General features: G+C 35.9%; 1 protein-coding gene across 4 annotated transcripts in view; it reads right to left on the bottom strand.

Annotated features, from left to right (window-relative positions):
- PDSS2 (decaprenyl diphosphate synthase subunit 2) overlaps positions 1–25,502 on the bottom strand; it is a 297,007-nt gene that overhangs the window by 91,521 nt on the left and 179,984 nt on the right. For all 4 annotated transcript variants that reach the window (XM_079149045.1, XM_079149044.1, XM_079149047.1 and 1 more), the window contains one exon: positions 6,307–6,505. In XM_079149045.1, the coding sequence (XP_079005171.1) occupies positions 6,307–6,505 (199 nt within the window). The remainder of the gene's footprint in view (positions 1–6,306; positions 6,506–25,502) is intronic.

The following is a 25,502-nucleotide window of genomic DNA, read 5'->3' as shown; positions in this document are numbered from 1 at the left end:
TATTATACTTAATCAAATTAAGCTTATGGGAGACTTGTTTAATAACATAAGTCCTCTTCTGAGCTATTACTTAACCTTCCTTAAAAAACCATTCTTATGAAAATACTGCCAAGTAAATTAAAGAAACTGGTTCTGAAAATGGGAGACTGACTTTATAAAACAGAATTCCTGCTTTTCTAGCCATTTAGTTACCTCTTACAGTTGCCTCTGTTTATAATACTCTTCACATGATTTGGATGCCATCTCTTATTATCAAAAGAAGGCTACTAAAGCCTTGACTTGCAGAAAATCAATCATGGACCCTGCACATGGCACTCAGAGTCTTTCACCAAAAGTGTGTTGGTGAAGCACCTTTTAAAATTGACCTTGTAGAGTTTTGATGACCCTTTAAAGAAGGTGCAAAAGATCTATATTTTGGATGAGCAGGAGGAATGTACAGAATAAAGGCTTCAATTCAACACACAACTATCAATATGGTAGTGGGGGGAGGGGAACACATCATAGCCTAACAAGGGAAAAAAAATTCCTCACCAAAAGAATGTAGATTAAATGCAAATCTAAAGACGCAAACCCGCAGAGACCATGAAGGTATAGTGCTCACTGAAGGGGAAGGTGCCTGATCATTCTTACTTCAAGGAGAAGCTTCAAGCTGAATTGTTGTTGGATATGCTAAGTTCCCCCTCCCCTCCTTTGCAAATCAAGTAGTGCTACTGAAATCCAGTGCCTAATGGAGCAGATGGTGGAGGTCTTAGACTCTGGAACATTTGTAGTGATGCTTCTGAATGCAAAACACCAAGAGTGGATTTCACAGACTGTGAGTTTGATTTGATTTTGATGGGAGTAAAGCCTCCATTTTCACTGAACTTGAACCACAGAGAAAGAGAGAATGTATGACTAACACAAGGTAGTTAAGAAAAAGGAACACATTAAATATTATTCCCATAAAAAGAAGTGGTTCAAACAAGTGCCTATTTGTATGATGACTTTATCTGTACAAAAAACCACATCTTAAACATATTTATATAAGACTCCATCAGAATAGCTCAAAATAAGTTTAAGCTAACGTGAGAGAAAACAAATAGAAGAAGTTTGGCTGAAGACAATGAGCCTTAGTTTCTTTCCTGAGCTGGGACCATGTTGAGGCTAAACTCCTAAAACATGGACCATTGAACAACAGGTCCAGAACAACCCTTCCCCTCAGGAATGTGGGTCTAATCCAAGGTGACTAGTTTATGTGTCTAGAGCTGCTCACATGCAGCTCAAGGCACCAGGAAATTCTAACAGACCCACACTTTCAAAGGCTTCTTCCTTCTTCAGGCAAGTTCCACATTTCCCCATAGACCGCAAAAAGTATTATAGAGAGGAAAGATGCCTTACACAGTCAGTGACTCCTAGGACAATAAAGCACTCCCCCTTCCCTTAACAGGTGAATTCTGTGTTGGAAGAGAATTAAGTTAGAACCATTGAAGTACACTATACAAATAGAGAAGAATTTAGGGTAAATAAAATAGAATGCCCAACCAGAGGGAGATTTGAGATTCTCTGTTTGAGATAATCTATTCTGCTTCATATGGCAAATACTTTAGTTTTTTTTCCACATGAATATAAACTAAGTATTAAAGGTATTATTTTATTCCTTCAAATTGATAGGTATATCTCAAAAATATGTGCTAGCCCAAAATGTACAAATATGATGGAAATGTAGGGAAGAAAGCTACTTGTCTTCCAGTGTCTATTTTGTGTCTTCCAGATTTTTAGCTGGGCACATGGCCATATCACTAAATTATGGTCAATGAAATGAAAGCAGAAGGATCTTGTGGTTCTGAGAAATGTCCTGTAAGTGTGGATACTATAATTTAAAAGTGCCAACATAACTAAAATTTTATACTTTAAAAAAGATGTATTTATTAATAATCAAGTTTGTTATTTTGGTAAACTCAACTAACTCTATTTAAAAACTATTTTTAAGAATAAAATTTCAAAAAAAAATTCATATATATTAAGATAGGAAAAACTGCTGGGCACAGGGACACAAGCCTGTGATCCAAGCTACTCAGAAGATTAAGGGCAGGAAATCACAAGTTCTACTCTGGCCTTGGCAACTAACTGAGATCCTGTTTCAAAATTAAAATAGAGATGGGGATGATGTTCAGTAGTAGAATACTTCCCCTAGCATGGGCCAGGCCCTGGGTTCAATTCCCAGTAGGACAAAATAAATGAATAAGCAAAACTTCTTCAACAACTTCAATTTCTCCGGCCTTTTTTCCTTCCTCTTCCTCCTCCTCTTCTTCTTCTTCTTCTTCTTCTTTTTTTTTTTTTTTTTTGGTACCAGGGATTGAACCTAGAAGCACTTAACCACTGGGTCGTGTCCCCAACCCTTTTTTTATACTTTATTTAGAAACAGGGTCTTGCTGATTTGCTTAGTGTCTTGCTAAATTGCTGAGGCTGGCTTTGAATTCATAATCCTTTTGCCTCAGCTGCCTGAGCTGCTGAGATTACAGGCATGAGCCATGTCACCTGGCAAAAACTTCTTTACAATATTGATTAACAGGATACTAAAAAATAACAATAGAAGTGGAATAGTTATTCTTGGTGTATAATCATATACTTTAGTCCATTTCTTAGCCAAATCTGTCTCTAATATTGCATCACTAACATTTTCCTAAAAAAATTTTTAAAGTCTTATATTTAAAAATAAAACTGCCAGTAACATTCCCCACAGTTGCATTTTTATGGTTAATTAATTTGAAATTACTGATATCTTCAACTGATTCTTCTTGGTATACTATAATATTTTAAGTTGAGAAAATGCTCTTTCTATAGGTTCAGAGTTACCTGCTAAGCTCAGTGCAAATTTGCTAGGGGGTATAATTTCAATTTGTAAAATATTGAACAGTGTAAATATTTCAGCCCAAATATTTTCACAGGCACAGTCCTTTTGCCTCTATCAGTGTATCTTTTCTTTGACAATTTATTTTTATTTTTATTTTTTTAAGGTCAGTGTCTTACTACATTGTCCAGTCTGGTCTGGAATTGCTGAACTCAAGTAATCCATCTGCCTTATTTTCCCAAGTAGCTGGGACTACAGGTTCATGCCACTGAACCTGGCTATAAATATTTTTATAAGACAAAATTTGTTAAATAAATTATTTTTGAATGTTTTGCCAAATTTAGAAGCTGCAACTCTCTTTCACAATTTCATTCCATTCATGTACATGTACAATTTATTCAACATAGGAGCACCACCAAAAGATTCTTCCTACAAGGTGAGACACTTCAAATCACAACTACAGAAGTGAAATTTTTAATCTTTTATATTATTTGAGTTGCCACTGTTTTGTTTAGCTCCTTCCTAGATTGTGTGGGGAAAAACTTCAGTGGAAATTTTTTCCCTAAAAGCCTCATTTGCTGTTCCATTTGTTGAATACTTTAGAGTGCCAGTTGAGTTTGAACACAATATTACCACACATTTGATGACTCATTTAGAACAACGTTCAAATCATTGTTGGGTACAGATCAATTTACAAAAATTTCTAAAATCTAATTGCTGACGCATGGGGAAGGTACACATTGCTGTGTTGAGGTATATTTTTATACTCCACATCAGCTATATCCCCCAAATCCTGTAGTTCAGAAACTCTGACGATAGAGCTATTTATAAATTTTGATTTAGCAATAGATTTTATTTCAGTTAGAGGGATACTGATGCATGTTTGGATGTACTATGAATTATATGTGTGCCATAACCAATTCCAGCTACTCCATAGATTTCTCAATGTAGTAAAAACATGGATTTTTACCACAAATGCTGTGCTTCACCAAAATTTGTACTTGCACTGTTATCATAAACTCATAATTTTATCAACACTGAACTTTTAAACTGAAGTCTCACTCATGAAGGCTTTATCTTTGACAGTTTATACTCCTAAAAGCTTTACTTTGATTCCATGAATGGATGAAAAGAAAACAAATCCAAATCATTTTTAGAATTAACTTAAAAAATGATTTAATTATCAGAAGCGCCTAATAATAATGAACTAAAACTGAAATTATTGAACTGTTTACTAAGTTTTGACAATGCTTCCCTTTCCCTATGTGCACATAAAACATAGTTGAAAATGAGTGACGTTAACTTAGAAGAGTAGTTATTTATTTACACAAGTTATATCTCATAGATTGGTATGTATACATACCTTCTGCAGCTGCATGTGTTAAATCATCATCTTTAGGCAGTCACCTTAAATTAACTACCAGCTTCCAAAGATTCTGGTACTTCTTCAGTAAATCTAATTCTTGTTTTCACGTGGTCAGTGATATCACTATGGCTTCTACAGTGGATAGTAAATGTCAACCAACATTTTGCGCAAGTTACACCTTCCTTATCAAATTTCTCAAAACAAAAAAATGCAGTACTTTTGAAAAAATGAAAAATATATTTTTAGTGTTTTGAGTTTACTTCTGCCAAAAGGATTTATTGTAAAAAAAGAGTGTCAAAAAAAAAAAAAAAAGTTAATAGATTTTCACTATACATGCAAACATGCTCAGCCTACTTTTTACTTGCTGTACACACAAATGACCAGCCCTGACTTCCCACATGTATTTTAAAGACATCAAACCTATGTTTCCCTCTGAGCTTACACACTGGTACCTGGCAGCTTTGTGACTTTTGTAGGCCATGCATGGGTCATGGTACAATTGGTTGATAACACCACATGACTAACTAGGGTAGCAGTGGCAAGTAATTTCTCCTATCACTTAATACAGAAAGGAGTTATTTCACTCTAGACATTTGTATTTAAGAGTACTTTGTTGTATCAGCAATTGTCCTGCAATGGGGAGGTGTTAATTACACTGTGTCTGAAAGGACTGGAAAAAAGATGAGTTATTGCTGGTTGTCTTTTAGATTTAATAACACCTTAAAATGAGAACCTCTATTATGTAAGGGTCTCACAGTTCAATTAGTCTATATTAGACAAAAATTAAGGTAGAGGCTAGAAGTACAAAGTGGAAATCTATCAGACCCTTTGTATCTTATTCTAATGTAATAATTAGTAATAAATCCCTATTCAAAAATGAAAAATTCAGAACAAAAGTCAAATCAGATGGAACTTGGGGAAAACTGTCCTACACTGAGACTGTTCTTAGCAAACCAGGATGTACACTCTGGTGATCTTCAAGGACAGGAGATCTATCCATTTTTGCCTTTCTTCTTCCTTCCTATTGACTGGAGTGAGGCATGATGGCAACTGTCTTGGACCATGAAGATAAGGAGGGCAGAACAGTAAGAGAGAAGGAGAGGTTGGGGGTTGAGGATCAGTGATAGAGCACTTGCCTAGCATGTGTGAGGCACTGGGTTCAATTCTCAGCACTGCTTATAAATAAATAAATGTCCGCTGACAACTAAAAAATATTAAAAAAAAAAAAAGGAGGAACCTGGGTCCCTGACTTTGCAGAATCACCATACCAACTCCTGGATGTTTTTACATGAGAGAAACAATAAAGAACCCCGCCTTCCCCCCCCCCGCACATAGGCCAATATTCTCTTGTAGTCAACCATAAACCTGATATATAAGGAATACCTCTACAACCTTTCCAGAAAGCAGTGTAGCAATATGTATTAAGAGTACTAAAAATGTTTAAAGCCTTTCAATCTATCTTAAATAATCTGGAATGAAAAAATTGATGTGCAAAGATAGTTATTTCAGGTTTGTGATGGTAAGAAAATAAGAAGCAGACTAAATGTTGAACACTGAAGAATTTGTTAAATAAATGATATAATATCTAAATAAATGAATATTATGCAGTCATTACAAATTTATGAAAAATGTTAATAGCATGGGAAAATGCCCACATCATAATAAAAGGTGGGAAGAAATAGTTAGGATAAAAAAATCTTAAACACAAACATGTTCTTGTCCATTACAAAAATGATCCCTATATATATAAAAGTATAAATGAACAGCAACAGATAACTACAAAGAAATACATGAAAATATTAACTAGCAAGTGGGATTATAGATAATATTTATTTATATAGTCTTTATTTTGAATAGTTAACACTATGCTATAATTAGTGAATTTTATTACCTGCAATCAGAAAAAAATAGAAATTAATTTTAAAACTGATTTATAGCATTTTCTAGTTTTCCCTGGTGTTCATTCTGACATCATCACCTTCAGAAGAATTTTACTGAGCATCTACATGGGGGAGCTGGGCATCAGGGCACAGAACCCTCTATGGCTCCATCTCCCAACCAAGAGCCACCTGAAGGCATCCAGGCATAAGCAAGCCCTTCCATTTATTACCTTGGTGTTCTGTAGCAGAGCTAGTCCATTGCAGGCATTTGCTAGAAGAAAGTCTCCACTCAGAATAGCTATTTTATTTCCGAACTGCATGTCTTTCAGTGGTCCGTCAGAAGACTGCAATTCGTTTAAATTTACTATCCCACGATGTACAAGGAGAGCAGTATGGATAAGTTCTGTGATCTCTGCCAAACTTCTTTGACTAAAACATAAAGACAAAATTTTTTTTTGAGTATCAAGAATTTAATTTTTATCACTAATGTCAGGCTTCAAGTTTTCAACAAAACATTTAATAGATTATTCTTTGGAGGGGGTGTTCCTTTTTAATGAAAAATTTATAATACAGACCTTGCCAGAGTAGTCTGGGATCCATAAGCAGATCTTGAGACCTTCTTTCTCTACAATGCCGTACACTCTATCCCACAAGTCACCGGGATGCCTCAGAGAGAAGCCACTCTTAGATATTTTGCTTTCAGTATACTTTTCTCATTCTCATAACTTCAAGATTTCTAAGAATCCTTGGTTGTATCAACAGAACACCAATTTAAGTGGGAATGTACCTGTGCCAGATACTAAGCTTAGCATTTAATGTGCATTATCATCCTAAATGCAAAGTTATGGAATTTACAAAGATGAGTTCTCTTCCAACAGGGACTTTACCTTTCAGGATAATAAAGGCGTATACACACACACACACACACACACACACACACACACACACACACACACTCCTATAGTGGTAAATAAGATAGAAAAGGCCCTGAGGAACTCCTAGTATAATATTGTATTAGATGGGGTTTCAGGAGATGTTTGCTTTCTTTTAAGTAATTTTCTACAGTTTGTACATTTTGTACAATGACAAAAATATTACTCTTATAATCACACAAAAAGCAAGTAATTACTAGGGGGTGGGGATGTGATTCAGTGGTAGAGCTCTTGCCTAGCATGCATGAGGCTCTGAGTTCAATTCCCAGTACCAAAATAAACAAACAAACAAGTAATTACTTAAATGATCATAACAACCCTATTATAGATATTATTAGCCCCTTTATGCAGATAAGAAAATTGTTACATACAAGCGAAATGACTTCCCAAGGATACAAAGTAATGTAAACTGGGAATCTGTTGGATTCTAACCATTACAAATGGTCCTATGTGAACTATACCTCTCGGTCCATGCTCCTGTGCAGTCTCTGCCACATTAACCCTGGGCTAGCCATGTACTTGCTTGGTCAATAGGAGATCAACAAACATGATGCAAGCAAAGCCTAATGAGTGCTCATGTAACTGACAAGCTTAGGCTTATTCAGGCAGTCATAGGAATTGCATGACCTCAGGTTGAAGAACCTTCCTGTCAATTTATAGAACAGTAAGAAATAAAAATGGCTGTTAGCAGTCACTAAAATATAGGGTGATTTGCTATGTAACAATAGATATGTGACACAGAAAATGGTATATCTAGAAGTGGGGTGCTGCTGTAACCAAAACTTAAACTAGTTGTTAATGGCTTTGAGTCTTGGAGGTGAAGGGTGAAAAAATGGCAAACCTTAGTCTGAGCTGAAAAGACACTGAGGAAATTGCTATTAGAGGATTGAGAAGGAATATACTGTGCTATATGGTAGTAAAATAAGTGGGAAAATCATTTTATACATGGAGTAACTGGAAAGCTATCTCTTATTATCTATATGTATATGTAGATATGATATCTAATAAACTTAGGGATCTTAATAAGGAGGTTTCCAGGCAGAATGCTAAAAGTATCAATATGGATAAAATATAGGAGAGAAAAAAGGTATTAACAGAATTGTTCAGTTTTCAAGTACAATTTAGAAGAACACCAAAGGAGCAAAGACTTGCTAAGCTAAAAATAAAGCCGTTTACATTTCTGTACTTCTAGAAAAAGACTCCTCAAATAAGAAACTGTATTAGGAAAAAGATAAAATCAAAGGCATGGCCATAAGACCCTTTGTAAAAAGCAGAAAAACTGAAAGTGGTGCCTGGCAGAAGTCTCAGACAAAAGAGCATCTATGAATTTTAAGAGTACTATCCGACAGCAGCCTCAGTTTCAGTTCAAAGTACAGAAGTCTATCTCAAAAAGAATTATGAATGTGACTTTTAGGGCACAGAATGCCCAAAAAGATTCACAGGAATCTAAAAACAATTTTTTAGGAAGTTATATATGTTTGGGTTAAAAGTAACAGAGTTTACTAGGATGAGGGAAAAGCTGGGTTCCTGGTGCATGTCTGGAGCAGCTGGGAGGCGAGGTAAGATTGTTAAGTTCAAAGTCAGCCTCAGCAACTCAGTGAGGCCCTAAGCAACTCAGTGAGACCCTGTTTCTAAATAAAATATAAAAAAAGATGTGTCTCAGTGGTTAAGTGCCCCTTGTTTCAATCCTCGGTATTAAAAAAAAAAAAAAAAAAAAGTTTAAGATGAGGGAAAAAAGGAGTTTCTGGATCTCAGGCTTTCTGGACAAGAAGCAGGCTGATAGCCATTTAGTTATAAATAGTAGTCATTTCTCACCAAATAGGGAAGATAGAGCAGAGTCAAGGGGCACAAAGAAGTGGATTAGGAAACCACTTCTAGGAAGTAGGGTGGAGCTCTAATCATGAAGCAATCCTTGCTCACACAGTAGGTGGCTCTGATGTGTGCCCAGCTGGATTTCAGAATTGCTCTGGACCAATGATTGCTGTGTACTTCTCATTATTCCTTTTTTTTAAATTGAAGTGACTAGTGTGGTTAATTTGTTCCTGACTCACTATGGTATACTGGATATGTGGTGGTAGTGGTGAAGTGGACTACTTGTCCTTTTAGTTTCCAGATCCCTGAATTTAGAGGAATTGCACCCAAGTAGACACATCCACTTCTAGGCCTAAAATAAATGATGAGATCATGCACTTTGAACATGATGCCATGAAATAAGTAAAGGGTCCTAGGAGGTGGCACATTTTGCCTATGGAAAGAATGTGAACCATTGGAGCCAGAGTGCAGACTGCTTTACCCAATAATAAGTCACCTCTTCTGATATCCATGCCATGTGTAGCTCCTCTTTGATTGACTCTAAGTCTGACAGATATGACTTGTTTGGCCAAGGGGACATCAGCAGACATGGATCAAACAGTCTTGGTAAGTGTTTTGCATTGGGGCTTGCCTTCTTGGAATGCTGCCCTGAGACTACATGCTAAGAAACCTAGTATAGCCTTCTAGGAGATGAAAAACAACATGGAGAGAGTACAGCCATCCTAGCCCCTGGCTAGGCCCTGGCTGTTTTACCAGGCCACAAAACCTTACCCAAGAGAAACCATCAGAGGGATAGTCTAGCCAACCTGCAGAATTATAAGAAATAAAATGGTTGTTTTAAGCCACCAAGGTTTGGGATGGTTTGTTATACAATGAAGGAAAACAGACCCTAAAATCCAAAGTACCTCTACTACATAGGCTGCTTCCCAAATGTACCCCAAAGAACCTAATGAGAGGTGGGTCTTGAAAGATAAGTAGGATTTCCATAGCTGGAGAAAAGAGCAGAGACAACAGTAGATGTTAGGAACCATGAATAAGGAAGACCAGGAATTAAGGCCTAGGGAAGGCAAGGGTAGAAAATGTAATGGGAGGGTGAGGAGGTCAACTTGGCCAGAGTATAAAGCATGTGGGTTAAGGGAGAAATAAGAATCTGGAGGTAGGTTAGAGCATGTTAAGGGTTTGTATTTTATTGCATAGGCAATTTTTTAAAAATACCTTTATTTATTTATTTATATGTGGAGCTGAGGATTGAACTCAGTGCCTCACATGTGCCAGGCAAGTGCTCTACCACTAAGCCACAACCCCAGTCCCACAGGCAATGTTTCTGAGAAGAGGAAGGATATATATATTGATACTTTAGGAAGAATATCCTGAAGGTGATAATGTAGAAAAAAATCTGAAAAAGTGGATAGTGAAAGTGAAGAGATATTAGAAATGTCCAAGGCAAATGTGACAAAGGGATTGACCTAAAATGAAAACCTATGGACATGGAGAGGAATAAATACATCAAATAACAAACATATGCCACTCTTAAACTTAAATATGGTACTTGTTGAACAACTATAAAATAATAATTACATAAAAATATAATTAAGTAAAATAAAGGAGTCAAACAACTTGGCAATATCAAAAGAAAAATATCTCTAGTTCATTTCCTTTGTTTAAAAAATTAAAAAGGATTGTAAGGATGACCCAGTGGACATATTGTACTTTATTACAAACTGCAGGAATACGGAAAGGAGATGAACCAGTGAGTGAAACAGTTTCTAAGAAAAAAGTAAATTCATGATTAGATTAAAATCTCAATACATCCCAAAGAAAATCATTAAGGATAAATGCTTGTAAAACTACTGGGAAGTTAACAGAAAATGTTTTTTTAAAAGTAGAACTAACATTTAAAATCATCCTTTATAAAAACAACTAAAAGAAAGGAATAAAACTACATTTTATTACTATCCTGCAAATGCTTTCTAGTTTACAAAACTATTCACTTAAAAAAATCCATATTGTCACATTTCAAAAAAATACAATTAAATTATGAGCAAGGATGAAACTCAGAAGGGTTAAGCATTTGGATAAATCTCTCATGAGGTTTAACTTAGGAAAGAAAAATAATAACCAGACAAGCAAGAACTTGTAGGTGTTTTGAATTACTCTAAGGAAGAAAATAAGTAATTGTGAGTTTTTAATAAAGACATCTATAATCATAAAACAGCATTCATTAAGTACATAGCAACTTTTAAATGCCACACAGTCAGTAGTAACAAAAACAATGGTAATAATAAAAATGAAAACCTATCATATTGTACAGAGCCCAACATTTACAAAAAGAACTCATTTATATTATCTACTTGTGATTCTAATTACAGCAGTTCTAGGGAGGTTAAATACTTGATTGAGAACATAGAGTCTGTAAAGGAGAAAGCTGGAACTCAGAGTCACCTTGTCATAGTGACCAGTGATTATTTAAATTGTCTCTTTACCTCCCAAATAGTATAGGAAGGGGAGGGGAAAAAAGCCCAAGTAACCAACGTTACCGATGCTAGTAAATGCTCTTCATATATCTGTCCAGTTTTTAAGTACTATGGAAGGAAACTTTGCTAGGAGAAAGTATATTAAGAACAAGTTTTGCTCTTTTTTTGTGCAGAATAATTGAAAAAGTAATCAAGTTGTTTCTAAATGATTCTCTCAGAACCACACCAATTGATTTAGCCCAATCAGGAATATCTCAATGACAGTTAGAAGTCTGTCTACTGCATGAGATAGCTCAGGGGCAAACCCTCTATCAGGCCCTTGGTCTTCTCATCACTGAAAAGATGGGGACTGGATAGACAAACTCCTTCCATCTCCCTAATTCTAAGATTCATGAACTAAAACAAACAAACAAACAACAACAAAACCCCCAGAGTAGCAGCTAATTGTTAAAAAATACACAAAACTACCACTATTATTGGTACCTACTTTTCTGTAAGAAGCAGAAATAAAGTGACTGGTCATCTAAAATCTGTTTTATAATTCCATTATCTAGTGTTGTTAGGGGACAGACAGATGTGAATGGTGGGAACACAAAGTTAACAAAATTATTCTATAAAATGGGTTCACTGTGTTGATCCCCCACATGCTTTCTTCTCCAAGAAGCAACTTACCTGTAGCCCTACCTGGCCTAAGTAGACAGGATATCCACATTTCTCAGCAAACTACCTGTTAATTCCAGGAGAAATGCCGGCCAGAGATAATGTTGATAGAAGGAACCCGGAGATTTTTGTGACCAGAACCTGAAACTTTGGGAGATAAGGATAGTTTCTCCTAACCATAAAATCTATAAGAATGTTTTGTCAGCATGGGCCAAGATGACCTAGAGTTGCCATGGCAGTGGGGACTTGAAAGTTTGATGTCTACTTGCTGTCAGTCAAAAGTCAAGAGGTGGACCTGGGCGGGACCCTGGAAACTTCTCTGGGATGCGCGATAAAACTGGAGAGCAGGAGAGGCATGTTGTCCCTGTCCTCTCTGACAGAACTCACTCTCTCCGTTGAGAGTGTCCTCTTTCCCTTTTTCTATCCCTTCAGTAAACTCATTCCTGTTACTCTGAGCGACATGTCTGAAATCTTTCTGATTTGGTTGCAAGAATCAGGGCTTGAAGCGGGGGTTGTCTTTGTGCTGCTTCAGTTTCTTGGAAGGTCCGAGCTCTGTAACAGTATCATACACTCAACTTCTTAGATTTTGTTATCAGATAAATAACTCTTGATCACATTATCTAAGTGTCTCATTTAGTATCAGCAGAGAAGCAGTGAGAGTATGAAAAAATCTGGGAGAATTTTTTTCACATTATCTTATTACGATTTTAGCTACCTTAAGCAATCTAGTAAACTTTCAATATGCTGGATTTAAAAAGTCATATTAAAAAAATCATCATACTGTTTTATCTATCTACATATGTATTTTACTACTTTTCGGTATATTTCATGCTAAGAGATTTGGATAAAAGTTACAAATAAATACCATTTGTTTTAAGCAATATGAGTAAAGTTACAAATAAATACCATTGTGTTAAGCAATATGAGTAAGGAAGTAATCACCAAATTAAAAGAACTCAAAATTAATCAATTTTTTAAAAATAATTTCTGCCAAATCACTTTATTTCAATTATCTGTTAAATAACTTCATCTGTTTTTGATCTGTCCATTTTCCTCTACCATTTCTGCAAATTTTTTAGCGTAAGCTTCCAAAATAAGAATGGCAGACATTGCCAGTTACCTCCCCATTCTTCCCTTCCTCACCACCAACAGACCTTTGATTACCTTTGGAGAGGCAATGCACTCACTTAAAAAGACCTCTCCAAATCTGTAGCTGGATGTGACAAATTCTTGCTAATGAAACTAAGCAGAAGTCCACTAGGTGGGGTTTCTGAGAAAGCTAAGTTCCTGATACAAAGGGACAGATTCAGCTGGTGTGTTCCTTTGGCATTTGGGGCATACCCCTTCTTCTCATGTGGAATATGGCCCAATTGTCTAGAGGCACAAGAGAGAGTTAAGGACCTTAAAGATAGCCCCCAACCTAAGGATGGTAGAACAGGAAGAAAGGACAAAACTTGAGCCCCAAGGACTTCTTTGAGGGCTGCACTTGCTCTGATAAGCCCACCTCTATATTTCTTGTTTTCTTTTCTTTCTCTTTCTCTTGTGCTGGGAGTTGAACCTAGGACCTTGCACATGCTAAGCAAGCACTCTATCACCGAGCTACCCACCCCCCAGCTTCCTGTTTTCTGAGATAAACACTTTTAAGCTACTCTTTGATAAAGTATTCTTCTAAGCAAACAGTAGTTTGTTAGAGTCCCGTAATGTGCAGCCAAATAAATTCCTGAAAGATACAGTCAGTGAAAATTATACCACGAATATGGTGTAGATATTTTAAGTTCATATCTCTGCATTCTGGTTTTATTCACCTAATATTATCTCTTAGTTTCACAATTTTTATAAGTAGAAAACCTCCTTGTTTTATTTAATATCTCTACAGAGGTCCACTGTATGAAGGTGGCACACAACTCTTTTTGCTGAGTAAGTAACCAATATATATTTTTGTTTAAAGAAGTTTTAAGAATCAGCTCATCTGTTACTTCTTCTGTGAAGTTTTCTCTCATTTCTCCAGAATTAACTCCTATGCTTAAAGGCCTCTGAATATAGCTCAGTCATTAATCATGCTTTACTGCAATTATTTCTCTAGCCATTTGTCTCCCTCTCCCCTCTTCCCACACTACACTGTACATTACACTATCTACTTTCCTAGCCTATAAATATTTGTTAAATTAATAACTCTTCACTTAGAAGTCATTTTTATAAAGTTTCAAAAGAAAAGGAATGGTATAAAGTCAGGTTTATAGTACCAGAATTGAAAGTGACCCAGAGGTCAGTTAGCCTCCAATCAGTCCCTTCCAGGTGTGAATGATGACAACTTTATAGAAGCCATGTCTGTTGACAAATAGTTTTAATTATTAAAAATTTTCCTTATAATAATGTAAATGTTTTACATTTAGGTTGCTGTTAAAATAGTAGACAGATCAATTGTGTTTTATCACATACACAAAGGGGGTTAAACAACAACAACAACAAAAAAAAAAACCAAAAAACAAAACCTGGAACCTTCTTTCTCTAGTTTTCCCCTTTCTTCCTTCTTTTTGAGGGGTTTTAAAAAATACAGATTAGTACAGAGAATAATATTTACATAGTATCATCCTTAGAAATAACAAATGTTTACAATTTGTTATTTTTAACAGCTTCTAGAGGTGCATTTTTTTAAAAAATCTTTTTACCATTCGTGTAATCATACATATACATAGGGAAATGATGTCTGTTTCATCTATATCGTGTACAGCCATAGAAATGAAATGATGTACCCCATTTGTACAATGAATCAAAATGCACTCTGTAAAAACTAAAAAATTAAATTTTAAAAATCTTTTTACCTCGAGAATTTTCAAACATATACAAATAGAAAATAATAGCATCAAAGATTCTCTGTGATGACCTACACCAGCTTCAAGAATCACTAACGGAAGGCTAATCCTGTGTAAGCTGCATTCGCATTTCCCTTCCAGATTTTTTTGAAGTAAATGCCAGATATCATGTTATTCCATCTGAAAATACTTCAAATACCCTATTTAAAAAAATGCCTAGTGGTGATTATGGCTACCACTTAATAAATTAATTAGTTTGAGCCAATTAAGTACTGAGTACTGAGTAAAATATTTTTCAAGAATAACTCAATTAATTTATTAATAAGTCAAATAATATAAAACCAGAACACTTTGAGATAAGCAGCATCTCCACTGTACTGAAGGGAGCTAGGCTGACAAGCTAACTAGCTCTACTTAACATAGATAGTAAACAGCAGAGCTGGATTCAAGGCTCTGTTCTTTGCATATTGATATGCAATGAACCCAGGGCTCTTGGGTTCTAAAGCCCAAGTTCACTGCATATCAATAGAAAACTCATCAAAATCCCAAATCGACATGTACAAAAATTTAGGGCCTTTCTGAAAGTATAAAAATGGTAGGCAAGAGTCCTTTATTTAAAGTCATTTTCATTGTATCCTCAAACTGTTTTTTTTTTAACCAGAAAGTTAATTTTTTTATGTTCACATGGGAAGAACAAATTTTAAAATTAAAAAGAAATTTTTGGAAAAAAAAATAAGGACTGCTATTTTAGATTTTAAACTTCTTATGAATCTATTGTAGCTTTTTTTGTCTTTTATTTTTTATTTTTATAGACTGCATTTTGTACACAAAATGTGTACACTGCATTGTACACAAATGAGGTACAACTTTTCATTTCTATGGTTATACAAAACGTAGATTCACACCATCCATGTAATCATACATGTACATAGGGTAATAATGTCTGTCTTAGTCCACTATCTTTCCTTCCCCCATCCCCTCTCACCCCATTTCCATCTACACAATCCAAAGTTCCTCCATTCTTCTCTTGTCCCCCAACCCCACTTGTCATGAATTCGTCATCCACTTATCAGAGAAAACATTCGGCCTTTGGTTTCCTTGGGCTTGGCCTATTTCACTTAGCATGATATTCTCCAACTCCATCCATTTACCAGCAAATGTCACAATTTTATTATTTATGGCTGAGTAATATTCCATTGTGTATATATATACACCAGTTTCTTTATCCATTCATCAATTGAAGGGCATCTAGGTTGGTTCCACAATCTAGCTATTGTGAATTGACAGCTATGAACATTGATGTGCTGTGTCAATGTAGTATGCTGATTTTAAGTCCTTTGGGTATAAACCAGGAAGTGGGATAGCTGGGTCAAATAAGTTCATTCCAAGTTTTTTTTTTTTTTTTTTTTTTTTCGGTACCGGGGATCAAACTCAGGGCCTTATGCTTGCGAGGCAAGCACTCTACCAGCTGAGCTATCTCCCCAGCTCCATTCCAAGTTTTTTGAGGAATCTCCATACTGCTTTCCAGAATGATTGCACTAATTTGCAACTCCACCAGCAATGTATGAGTGTGCCTTTTCCCCCACATCCATGCCAGTACTCATTATTGCTTGTGTTCTTGATAATAGCCATTCTAATTGGAGTTAAGATGAAATCTTAGGGTGGTTTTAATTTGCATTTCTCTAATTACTAGAGATGATGAGCACTTTTTCATATATGTGTTGATTACCTACATATTTTCTTCTGTGAAGTGTCTGCCCAGTCCCTTAGACCATTTATTGATTGGATTCTTTGTATTTTTGGTGTAAAGTTTTTTAAGTTCTTTATAAATTTTGGAGATTAGTGCTCTGTCTGAAGTGTGTGTGTGGAAAAGATTTTCTCCTACTCTGAAGGCTTTCTTTTCACATTATTGATTGTATCCTTTGCTGAGAAAAAGCTTTTTAGTTTGAAACTATCCCATTTATTGATTCTTGCTTTGATTTCTTGTGCTTTGGGAGTCATGTTAAGGAAGTTTGATCCTAAGCCAACATGATGAAGATTCGGGTCTATTTTTTATTCTATTTGGTGAAGGGTCTCAGGTCTAATTCCTAGATCCTTGATCCATTTTGAGTTGAGTTTTGTGCAGCATGAGAGATAGGGGTTGAATTTTATTTTACTGCATATGAATTTCCAGTTTTGCCAGTACCATTTGTTGAGGAGGATATCTTTTCTCCATTGTATGTTTTTGCCACCTTTGTCTAGTGTGAGATAACTGTACTTATGTGGGTTTGTCTCAGTGTCTTCTATCCTGTACCATTGGTCTACCTGTCTATTTTGGTGCCAATACCATGCCGTTTTTGTTACTATTGCTCTATAGTAAAGTTTAAGGTCTGGTATTGTGATACCTCCTGCATCACTCTTCCTGCCCAGGACTGCTTTGGCTATTCTGGGTCTTTTGTTCTTCCAGCTGAATTTCATGATTGCTTTCTCTATTTCAAAGAGTAGTGTCATTGGGAGTTTAATTGAAATTGTGTTAAGTCTGTATAGCGCCTTTGGAAGTATGGCCATTTTGATAATATTAATTCTACCTATCCAAGAACACAGGAGATCTTTCCATCTTCAAAGGTTTTCTTCAATTTCTTTCTTTAGTGTTCTGTAGTTTTCATTGTAGAAGTCTTTCACCTCTTTTCTTAGATTACCAAGTATTTTTTTTTTCCTTTTTTTTGGGGGGGGGGGGGCTGGGGATCAAACCCAGGGCCTTGTGCTTACAAAGCAAGCACTCTACCGACTGAGCTAGCTCCCTAGCCCCCTAAGGGCTGCTTTGTGGCATAACATATGGCCTATTTTAGAGAAGGATCCATGTGCTGCTGAGAAGAAAGCATATTTGTTCATTGATGGATGGAACATTCTATATATGCCTGTTAAGACTAAGTTATTGATTGTATTATTGAGTTCTATGGTTTCTTTGTTTAGTTTTTGTTTGGAAGATCTATCCGGTGGTGACAGCAGTGTGTTAAAGTCACCCACAATTATTGTGTTGTGGTCTATTTGATTCCTGGAGTTGAGAATGATTTGTTTGACGTACGTGGATGTGCCATTGTTCGGGCATAAATATTTATGATCTTTATGTCTTCCTGATTTATGGTTCCATTGAGCAGTATGAAATGTCCTTCTTTATTCCTTCTGACTAACTTTGGCTTAAAAGTCCACTTTATCTGATATAAGGATGGAAACCCCTCTTTTTTTACTGAGTCCATGTGTGTGGTATGTTATTCCCCATCTTTTCATCTTTAGTCTGTGGATGTCTTTTTCTATGGGATGAGTCTCTTGAAGGCAGCATATTGTTGGGTCTTTCTTTTTAATTCAATCTGCCAGTCTATGTCATTTGATTGATGAGTATAGGCCATTAATATTCAAAGTTATTATTGAGGTATGATTTGTATTCCCTGTCATTGTAGCTTATTTTTGGTCTTTAACTTGACTTGATTTCTCCTTCAATTGGCTTTTCCTTTAGGATAGTTCTTCCCTGTGCTACATGGTTGTTTTTCATTTCCTCCTCATGGAATATTTTGCTGAGAATGTTCTGTAGTGTAGTCTTTCTATTTGTAAATTCTTTTAACTTTTGTTTACCACGAAGGATTTTATTTCACCTTCAAATCTGAAGGTTAGTTTTGCTGGGTAAAAGACACTTGGTTGGCAACCATGTTCTTTCAGAGCTTGAAATATATTGTTTCAGGCCCTTCTAGTTTTTTAGGGTCTGGGCTGAGAAATCTGATGATATCCATATTGGTTTCCCCTATGATGTTTTTCTCTCACAGCCTTTAAAATTTTATCTTTATTTTGAATGTTAGCATTTTCACTAATGTGCTTCGGTGTGGATCTGTTGTTAATTTTGTACATTTGGTGTTCTGTAAGCCTCTTGTAGTTGATTTTCCATTTCATTTTTTAGATTTGGGAATTTTTCTGATATTATTTCATTGAATAGGTTGTTTATTCCTTTGGTTTTTATCTCTGTGCCTTCCTCAATCCCGATAATTCTTAAATTTGGTCTTTTCATGATATCCCATAGTTCTTGGGATTCATGATTTCTCACCATCTTCTCTGTTTGGTCAGCTTTATTTTTGAGATTAAATATTTTGTCTTCACTGTCTGAGGTTCTGTTTTCCAAGTGATCTAGTCTGTTGGTGATGCTTTCCATTGAGTTTTTTATTTGGTTTACTATTTCCTTCATTTCAAGGATTTCTTTTTTGTTTTTTTTTTTTTTTCAGAATCTCTGTCTGTTTGCTGAAATGATCTTTTGTTTCCTGCAGTTGCTCTTTCAACTGTTTATTGGAGTGATGGTTCATTGCCTACATTTGCTCTCTTATCTCATCCTTTGTTTCACAAATCATTTTAATTATGTAAATTCTGAACTCCTTTTCTGACATTTCTTCTACCATGCTGTCATTGGATTCTGTTAATATAGAAATCTTGGTTTGTTTGAAACACTTTCTTCTCTTGTTTTTTCATGTTGTTTACATATCTTCCCCTCTAACAGTGCAGATCTGGGGAACTGTAGTTTCCCCCCATAGGCTTATAGTGACCCTACAGGTTTCCAAAATCTCTTCTTTAAGGGGGAGATCAATATCAGCAGCACCCAGTACAGACAATATGCAGTCCTAAAACAAATAGCCCCTATGAAGATGTTAACAATATTGTCATAATAAACAGAGAGGATGAGTTCAATTATTATCTACAATATAACAAATAGATTTGCAATAAAGTCTACAGTTTCTAATGGTGAACAAAGAAGATGGGGAGGGGTGTAGGATATAACTGTTAATGGGATAAGAAAAGAGTATATAGAAGTACTAGATCATAGCAAGAGTGAAAGTGTAATCAAAAGACCTTGGTTGCTAGCATGAGAAAATGGAGAAAGAGACTCTGAGGAAACAGATAAACAAAAGGAAACTAGAGCAAGGAAAATAAAGAAATAAAACGAAAACTTTCCAAAAAGGAAAAAAGAGAAATCTACACTATAATAATCATATACTATTCAAACCTCCCAGTCTTCAATAGCCAGATGCATGAGAGGTACCTGACAATGAGCTTCCAGTTTCCAGCAGGTGTCTCAGGATGGTATTTACCCCTCCTAAAGATGGCAGCTTCTGCTTCCAGGATAACTCAAGATGGCTGCACAACATGTTGGCAAATGGGGAGTTACAGCGCGGGGTGTGAGTGGCTGAAGCCATATGGAGCGTGTTTGGTCCTGCATGTCCTGGCTGTTGTCCCAAAATGGTGGCAGCCACGTGTAACCAAACCTGTGGGTACTGTGACAATGGACTTCCAGGCAATAGCAGGCAGCTGTTGATCCACTGACAGTCTTCAGGGTACTGGCAGACTATCGGCAGGTGAACTGCAAGTGGTGAGTGATGGGTAGGTGAAAGGCAGGTGATGGGCAGGCAAGAGGCAGGCAAATAGGCAAATGCCTGATGATAGATGGCAGTCAGTGAGTGATCTACACTCAAAAGTAGGCGATATGCTGGTAGGCGGCAGGTGATAGAGGTGGACAAATGGGGTAAACAGCAGGGGATCGATGATCAGCAAAGACTGATTGTCTTTGCTGTGATCACAGAGATACAGATTTTCCTCCACTTGAAACCCGAGTTATGGAGTGACAAGGAACGCAGCCTCCCTCTAGTCCGTCATCTTGGATCTCCCTATATAAGTCTTAAGAGATATTGTAGTTTTGAAAAATATAGTAATATCATGTGAGCAGACTAATAAATTAGTGGACTGGAATACAGAAAGAGATGCAAATATATATGGAAAACTAAATACTTATGGTAAAGATAACTTTCCAAACCATTAGGGAAAAGGTGGATTATTCTTACAAATGATGCTGGGGCAAATTGGTTATCAATTAAGGGAAAAATAATAAAGTTAGATCCTACATTATATCATACATAAAAATATATTTAGATGAACATACTTCTTTAACAAGACCCTGAAACTCAAGAAATAAATCCAAGAATCAATAAGTGGAATGTCATCAAATTAAAAAGCTTCTGCACAGCAAAGGAAATGAGAGTGAATAGAGAGTCTAAGGAACAGGAGAAAATCTTTGCCAATTACTCTTCAGACAGGGGATTATTATCCAGAATAGATAAAGAACTCAAAAAACCCAATGCCCAAAACCCCCCACACAAATTGCCCAAACAATAAATGGGCAAAAGAACTAAACAGAAACTTTTTAAAAGAAGAAACACAAATGGCCAACAAATACATGAAAAAATAATCAGCATCTCTAGCAATTAGGGAAATACAAATCAAAATTTCACTTCACTCCAGTGAGAATGCAATTATCAAGAACACAAATAATAATAAATGCTGGTAAGGATGTGGGGGAGAAGTTCACTCTTACATTCTTGGTGGGAATGCAAATTACTATAACCACTCTGAAAAGTTCTCAAAAAACTAGGAATGAAACCAACACATGACCCAGGTATCCCACTCCTTGGTATGTATCCAAAAGAGTTAAAATCAGCATACTACAGTGATGTAACCACATCAATATTTATAGCAGCACAATTCACAACAGCCAAATTATAGAATCAACCAGGTGCCCATCAATAGATGAATGGATTAAGAAAATGTGGAATATATACACAATGGAGTTTTACTTAGCATAAAGAAGAATGAAATAATGGCATTTGCTAGTAAATGGATGGAAATGCAGAAAATTATGCTAAGTGAAATAAGCTAGAATCAGAAAAGCAAGGGTCAAATGTCTTCTCTCATATGTAGAAGCTAGAGAAAAATAAGGGAAAGAGGGAGGTTGGGGAGGGAATTAAATATCATAAAGATATGGGGAAGATCAGTGGAACAGAAGAAAGAATGAGTGAGAGAGGAAGGAAGGGACAGGGAAAGATAAAAGGAAAGAATTTATCAAAATCATGTTATATTCATACATATATATTTATATATATATGTAAGTAATGGATTAATGATCTAAATGTGAAAGGCAAAACTATAAAGAAATCATTCTTATAGTCTTGGAATAAGAAAGTTATAAAATGAGATAGAAAGTCAGAAAGACATAAGAAAAATAATGGATTAATTAAAGTACAAAAATATTAATAGTAAAATATAGAAAACAGGCAAATATAGGCTTGAAGTAAAGTATCTGAAACACATACAACAGATTTGTATTAAAAATGTGCAGAATTTGTCAAAATTGGACAAAATTAATATGAAAAAGATAAACATCTTAATAGCAAAACAGGAAAGGAAACAAAGAGGTAATTCTGGAGGGAACACAAATAGCCAAAATCCATATAAAATGATGCTCAACCTCACAAAAAATTTAGAAAAGGAGTATTATAATAATAGTGAAATAATATTTTTAATTTGTTAGCTTTGCAGAAATGAAAAGGACTAAGAAGATACCATTTCAGCGAGTGTGGGTATAGGGTCTTGGTGATGCTACATGACAATGAAGTCCACAGGCATACTGTTTGGCAATCAGTATTTAAAAAAATACACAAACAGAATCCGGAAGCCTTTGGAGCTATGCTCATCCTTTCATTGGTTTCTACCACTTCCTAAACCTTATTATACACTTGAACAGCCTGACCCTTGAAGACAGGGAAAATTTCCCCTGATACGCTATTGGATTTTTTTTTTAAATTTATTTTTATTATAAACAAATGGGATACATATTGTTTTTGTTTGTACATGGAGTAACAGCATACCATTTGAATATTCATAAATTTATATAGAGTAATGATGTTTGATTCATTCCATTATTTCCCCCCCCACCCCTCCCACCTCTCTTTTCCCTCTATACAGTCCCTTCCTTCCTCCATTCTTGTCCCACTCCCACCCCCCATTAAGTGTCATCATCCACTTATCAGTGAGATCATTTGTCTTTTGAATTTTTGAGATTGGCTTATCTCACTTCACATGATATTCTCCAATTTCATCCATTTGCCTGCAAATGCCATAATTTTATCATTCTTTATAGCTGAGTAATATTCCATTGTACATATATACCACAGTTTCGTTATCCATTCATCAATTGAAGGGCACCTAGGTTGGTTCCATAGTCTGGCTATTGTGAATTGAGCAGCTATGAACATTGATGTGGCTGAATCCCTGTAGTGTGCTGATTTTAAGACCTTTGGGCATAGGCCGAGGAGTGGGATAGCTAGGTCAAATGGTGGTTCCATTCCAGGTTTTCTAAGGAATCTCCACACTGCTTTCCAGAGTGGCTGCACTAACTTGCAACCCCACCAGCAATGTATGAGTGTACCTTTTTCCCCACATCCTCTCCAACACCTATTGTTGCTTGTGTTCTTGATAATCACCATTCTAATTGGGGTGAGATGGAATCTTAAGTGTAGTTCTGATTTGCATTTCTCTTATTACTAAAGATGTTGAACATTTTTTCATATATCTGTTGATTGCTTATACATCTTCTTCTGTGAAATGTCTGTTCATTTCCTTAGCCCATTTGTTGATTGGGTTATTTGTATTCTTGGTGTAGAGTTTTTTGAGTTCTTTATATATTCTGGAAATTAGTGCTCTATCTGAAGTATGAGTGGCAAAGATATTCTCCCACTCTGTAGGCTCTCTCTTCCCATTGCTGATAGTTTCCATTACTGAGAGAAAGCTATTTAGTTTGAATCGATACCAGTTATTGATTCTTGCTTTTATTTCTTGTGCTATGGGAGTCCTGTTAAGGAAGTCTGATCCTAAGCCAACAAGGTGAAGATTTGGACCTACTTTTTCTTCTATAAGATGCAGGGTCTCTGGTCTGATTTCAAGGTCCTTGATCCATTGTGAGTTGAGTTTTGTGCAGGGTGAGAGATAGGGGTTTAGTTTCATTCTGTTGCATATGGATTTCCAGTTTTCCCAGCACCATATGTTGAAGAGGCTATCTTTTCTCTATTGCCTATTTTTGGCACCTTTGTCTAGTATGAGAAAATTGTATTTATTTGGGTTTGTGTCCATGTCCTCTATTCTGTACCATTGATCTACCTGTCTATTTGGGTGCCAATACCATGCCGTTTTTGTTACTATTGCTTTGTAGTAGAGTTGAAGTTCTGGTATTGCGATACCCCCTGTTTCATTCTTCCTAAGGATTGCTTTAGCTATTCTGGGTTTCTTATTCTTCCAGATGAATTTCATGATTGGTTGCTCTATTTCTGTGAGGTACGTCATTGGGATTTTAATTGGAACTGCATTGAATCTGTATAGCACTTTTGGTAGTATGGCCATTTTGACAATATTAATTCTGCCTATCCAAGAACATGGGAGACCTTTCCATCTTCTAAGGTCTTTCTTAATTTCTTTCTTCAGTGTTTTGTAGTTTTCATTGTAGAGATCTTTTACCTCTTTGGTTAGATTGATACCCAAGTATTTTATTTCTTTTTGAGGCTGTTGCAAATGGAGTTGTTTTCCTCATTTCCCTTTCAGCTGTTTCATTGCTTGCATATAAAAATGCTGTAGATTTATGCGTGTTGATTTTATAGCCTGCTATTTTGCTGAATTCATTGATGAGGTCTAGAAGTTTTCTGGAGGAGGTTTTTGGATCCTCTAAATATAGAATCATGTCATCCGCAAATAGTGACAGCTTAAGTTCCTCTTTTCCTATTCGTATCCCTTTAATTTCTTTAGTCTGCCTAATTGCTCTGGCTAGAGTTCGAGGATAATGTTGAATAGAAGTGGTGAAAGAGGACATCCCTGTCTTGTTCCCATTTTTAAAGGGAATGGTTTCAGTTTTTCTCCATTAAGAATGATGTTGGCCATGGGCTTAGCATAAATAGCCTTTCCAATGTTCAGGTATGTTCCTACTATCCCTATTTTTTCTAGTGTTTTCAGCATGAAGGGGTGTTGTATATTGTCAAATGCTTTTTCTGCATCAATTGAAATAACCATATGATTCTTATCCTTAAGTCTATTGATATGATGGATTACGTTTATTGATTTACGAATGTTAAACCATCCTTGCATTCCAGGAATGAACCCCACTTGATCGTGGTGCACAATTTTCTTAATATGTTTTTGGATACGGTTTGCCAATATTTTGTTAAGGATCTTAGCATCTATATTCATCAAGGATATTGGTCTAAAATTTTCTTTCCTTGATGTGTCTTTTCCTGGTTTGGGTATGAGGGTGATATTAGCTTCATAGAATGAGTTCGGTAAGGTACCCTCCTTTTCTATTTCCTGGAATACTTTGAGAAGTATTGGAATGAGTTCTTCTTTGAAGGTCTTGTAGAACTCGGCTGAGAATCCGTCTGGTCCTGGGCTTTTCTTGTATGGTAGATTTTTAATGGCTTCTTCTATTTCATTGCTTGATATTGATCTGTTTAAATCGTGTATGTCCTCCTGGTTTAGTTTGGGAGGAGCATATGTCTCTAGAAATTTGTCAAGGTCTTCGGTACTTTCTATTTTGTTGGAATACAGATTTTCAAAGTAGCTTCTCATTATGTTCTGTATCTCAGTGGTGTGTGTTGTGATATTTCCTTTTGCATCACGTATTTTAGTAATTTGAGTCTTCTGTCTCCTCTTTGTTAGTGTGGCTAAGGGTTTATCTATTTTGTTTACTTTCTCAAAGAACCAACTTTTTGTTATGTCAATTTTTTGAATAGTTTCTTTTGCTTCAATTTCATTGATTTCAGCTCTGATTTTAATTATTTCCTGTCTTCTACTACTTTTGCTGTTACTCCGTTCTTCTTTTTCTAGGGCTTTGAGCTGTAATGTTAGGTCA

This window comes from Sciurus vulgaris (assembly GCF_902686455.1).
Source record: "Sciurus vulgaris genome assembly, chromosome: 7".
NCBI lineage: Eukaryota > Metazoa > Chordata > Mammalia > Rodentia > Sciuridae > Sciurus > Sciurus vulgaris.
The sequence above is the reverse complement of the archived record's forward strand: the minus strand, read 5'-3'. Positions and strand labels throughout refer to the sequence as shown.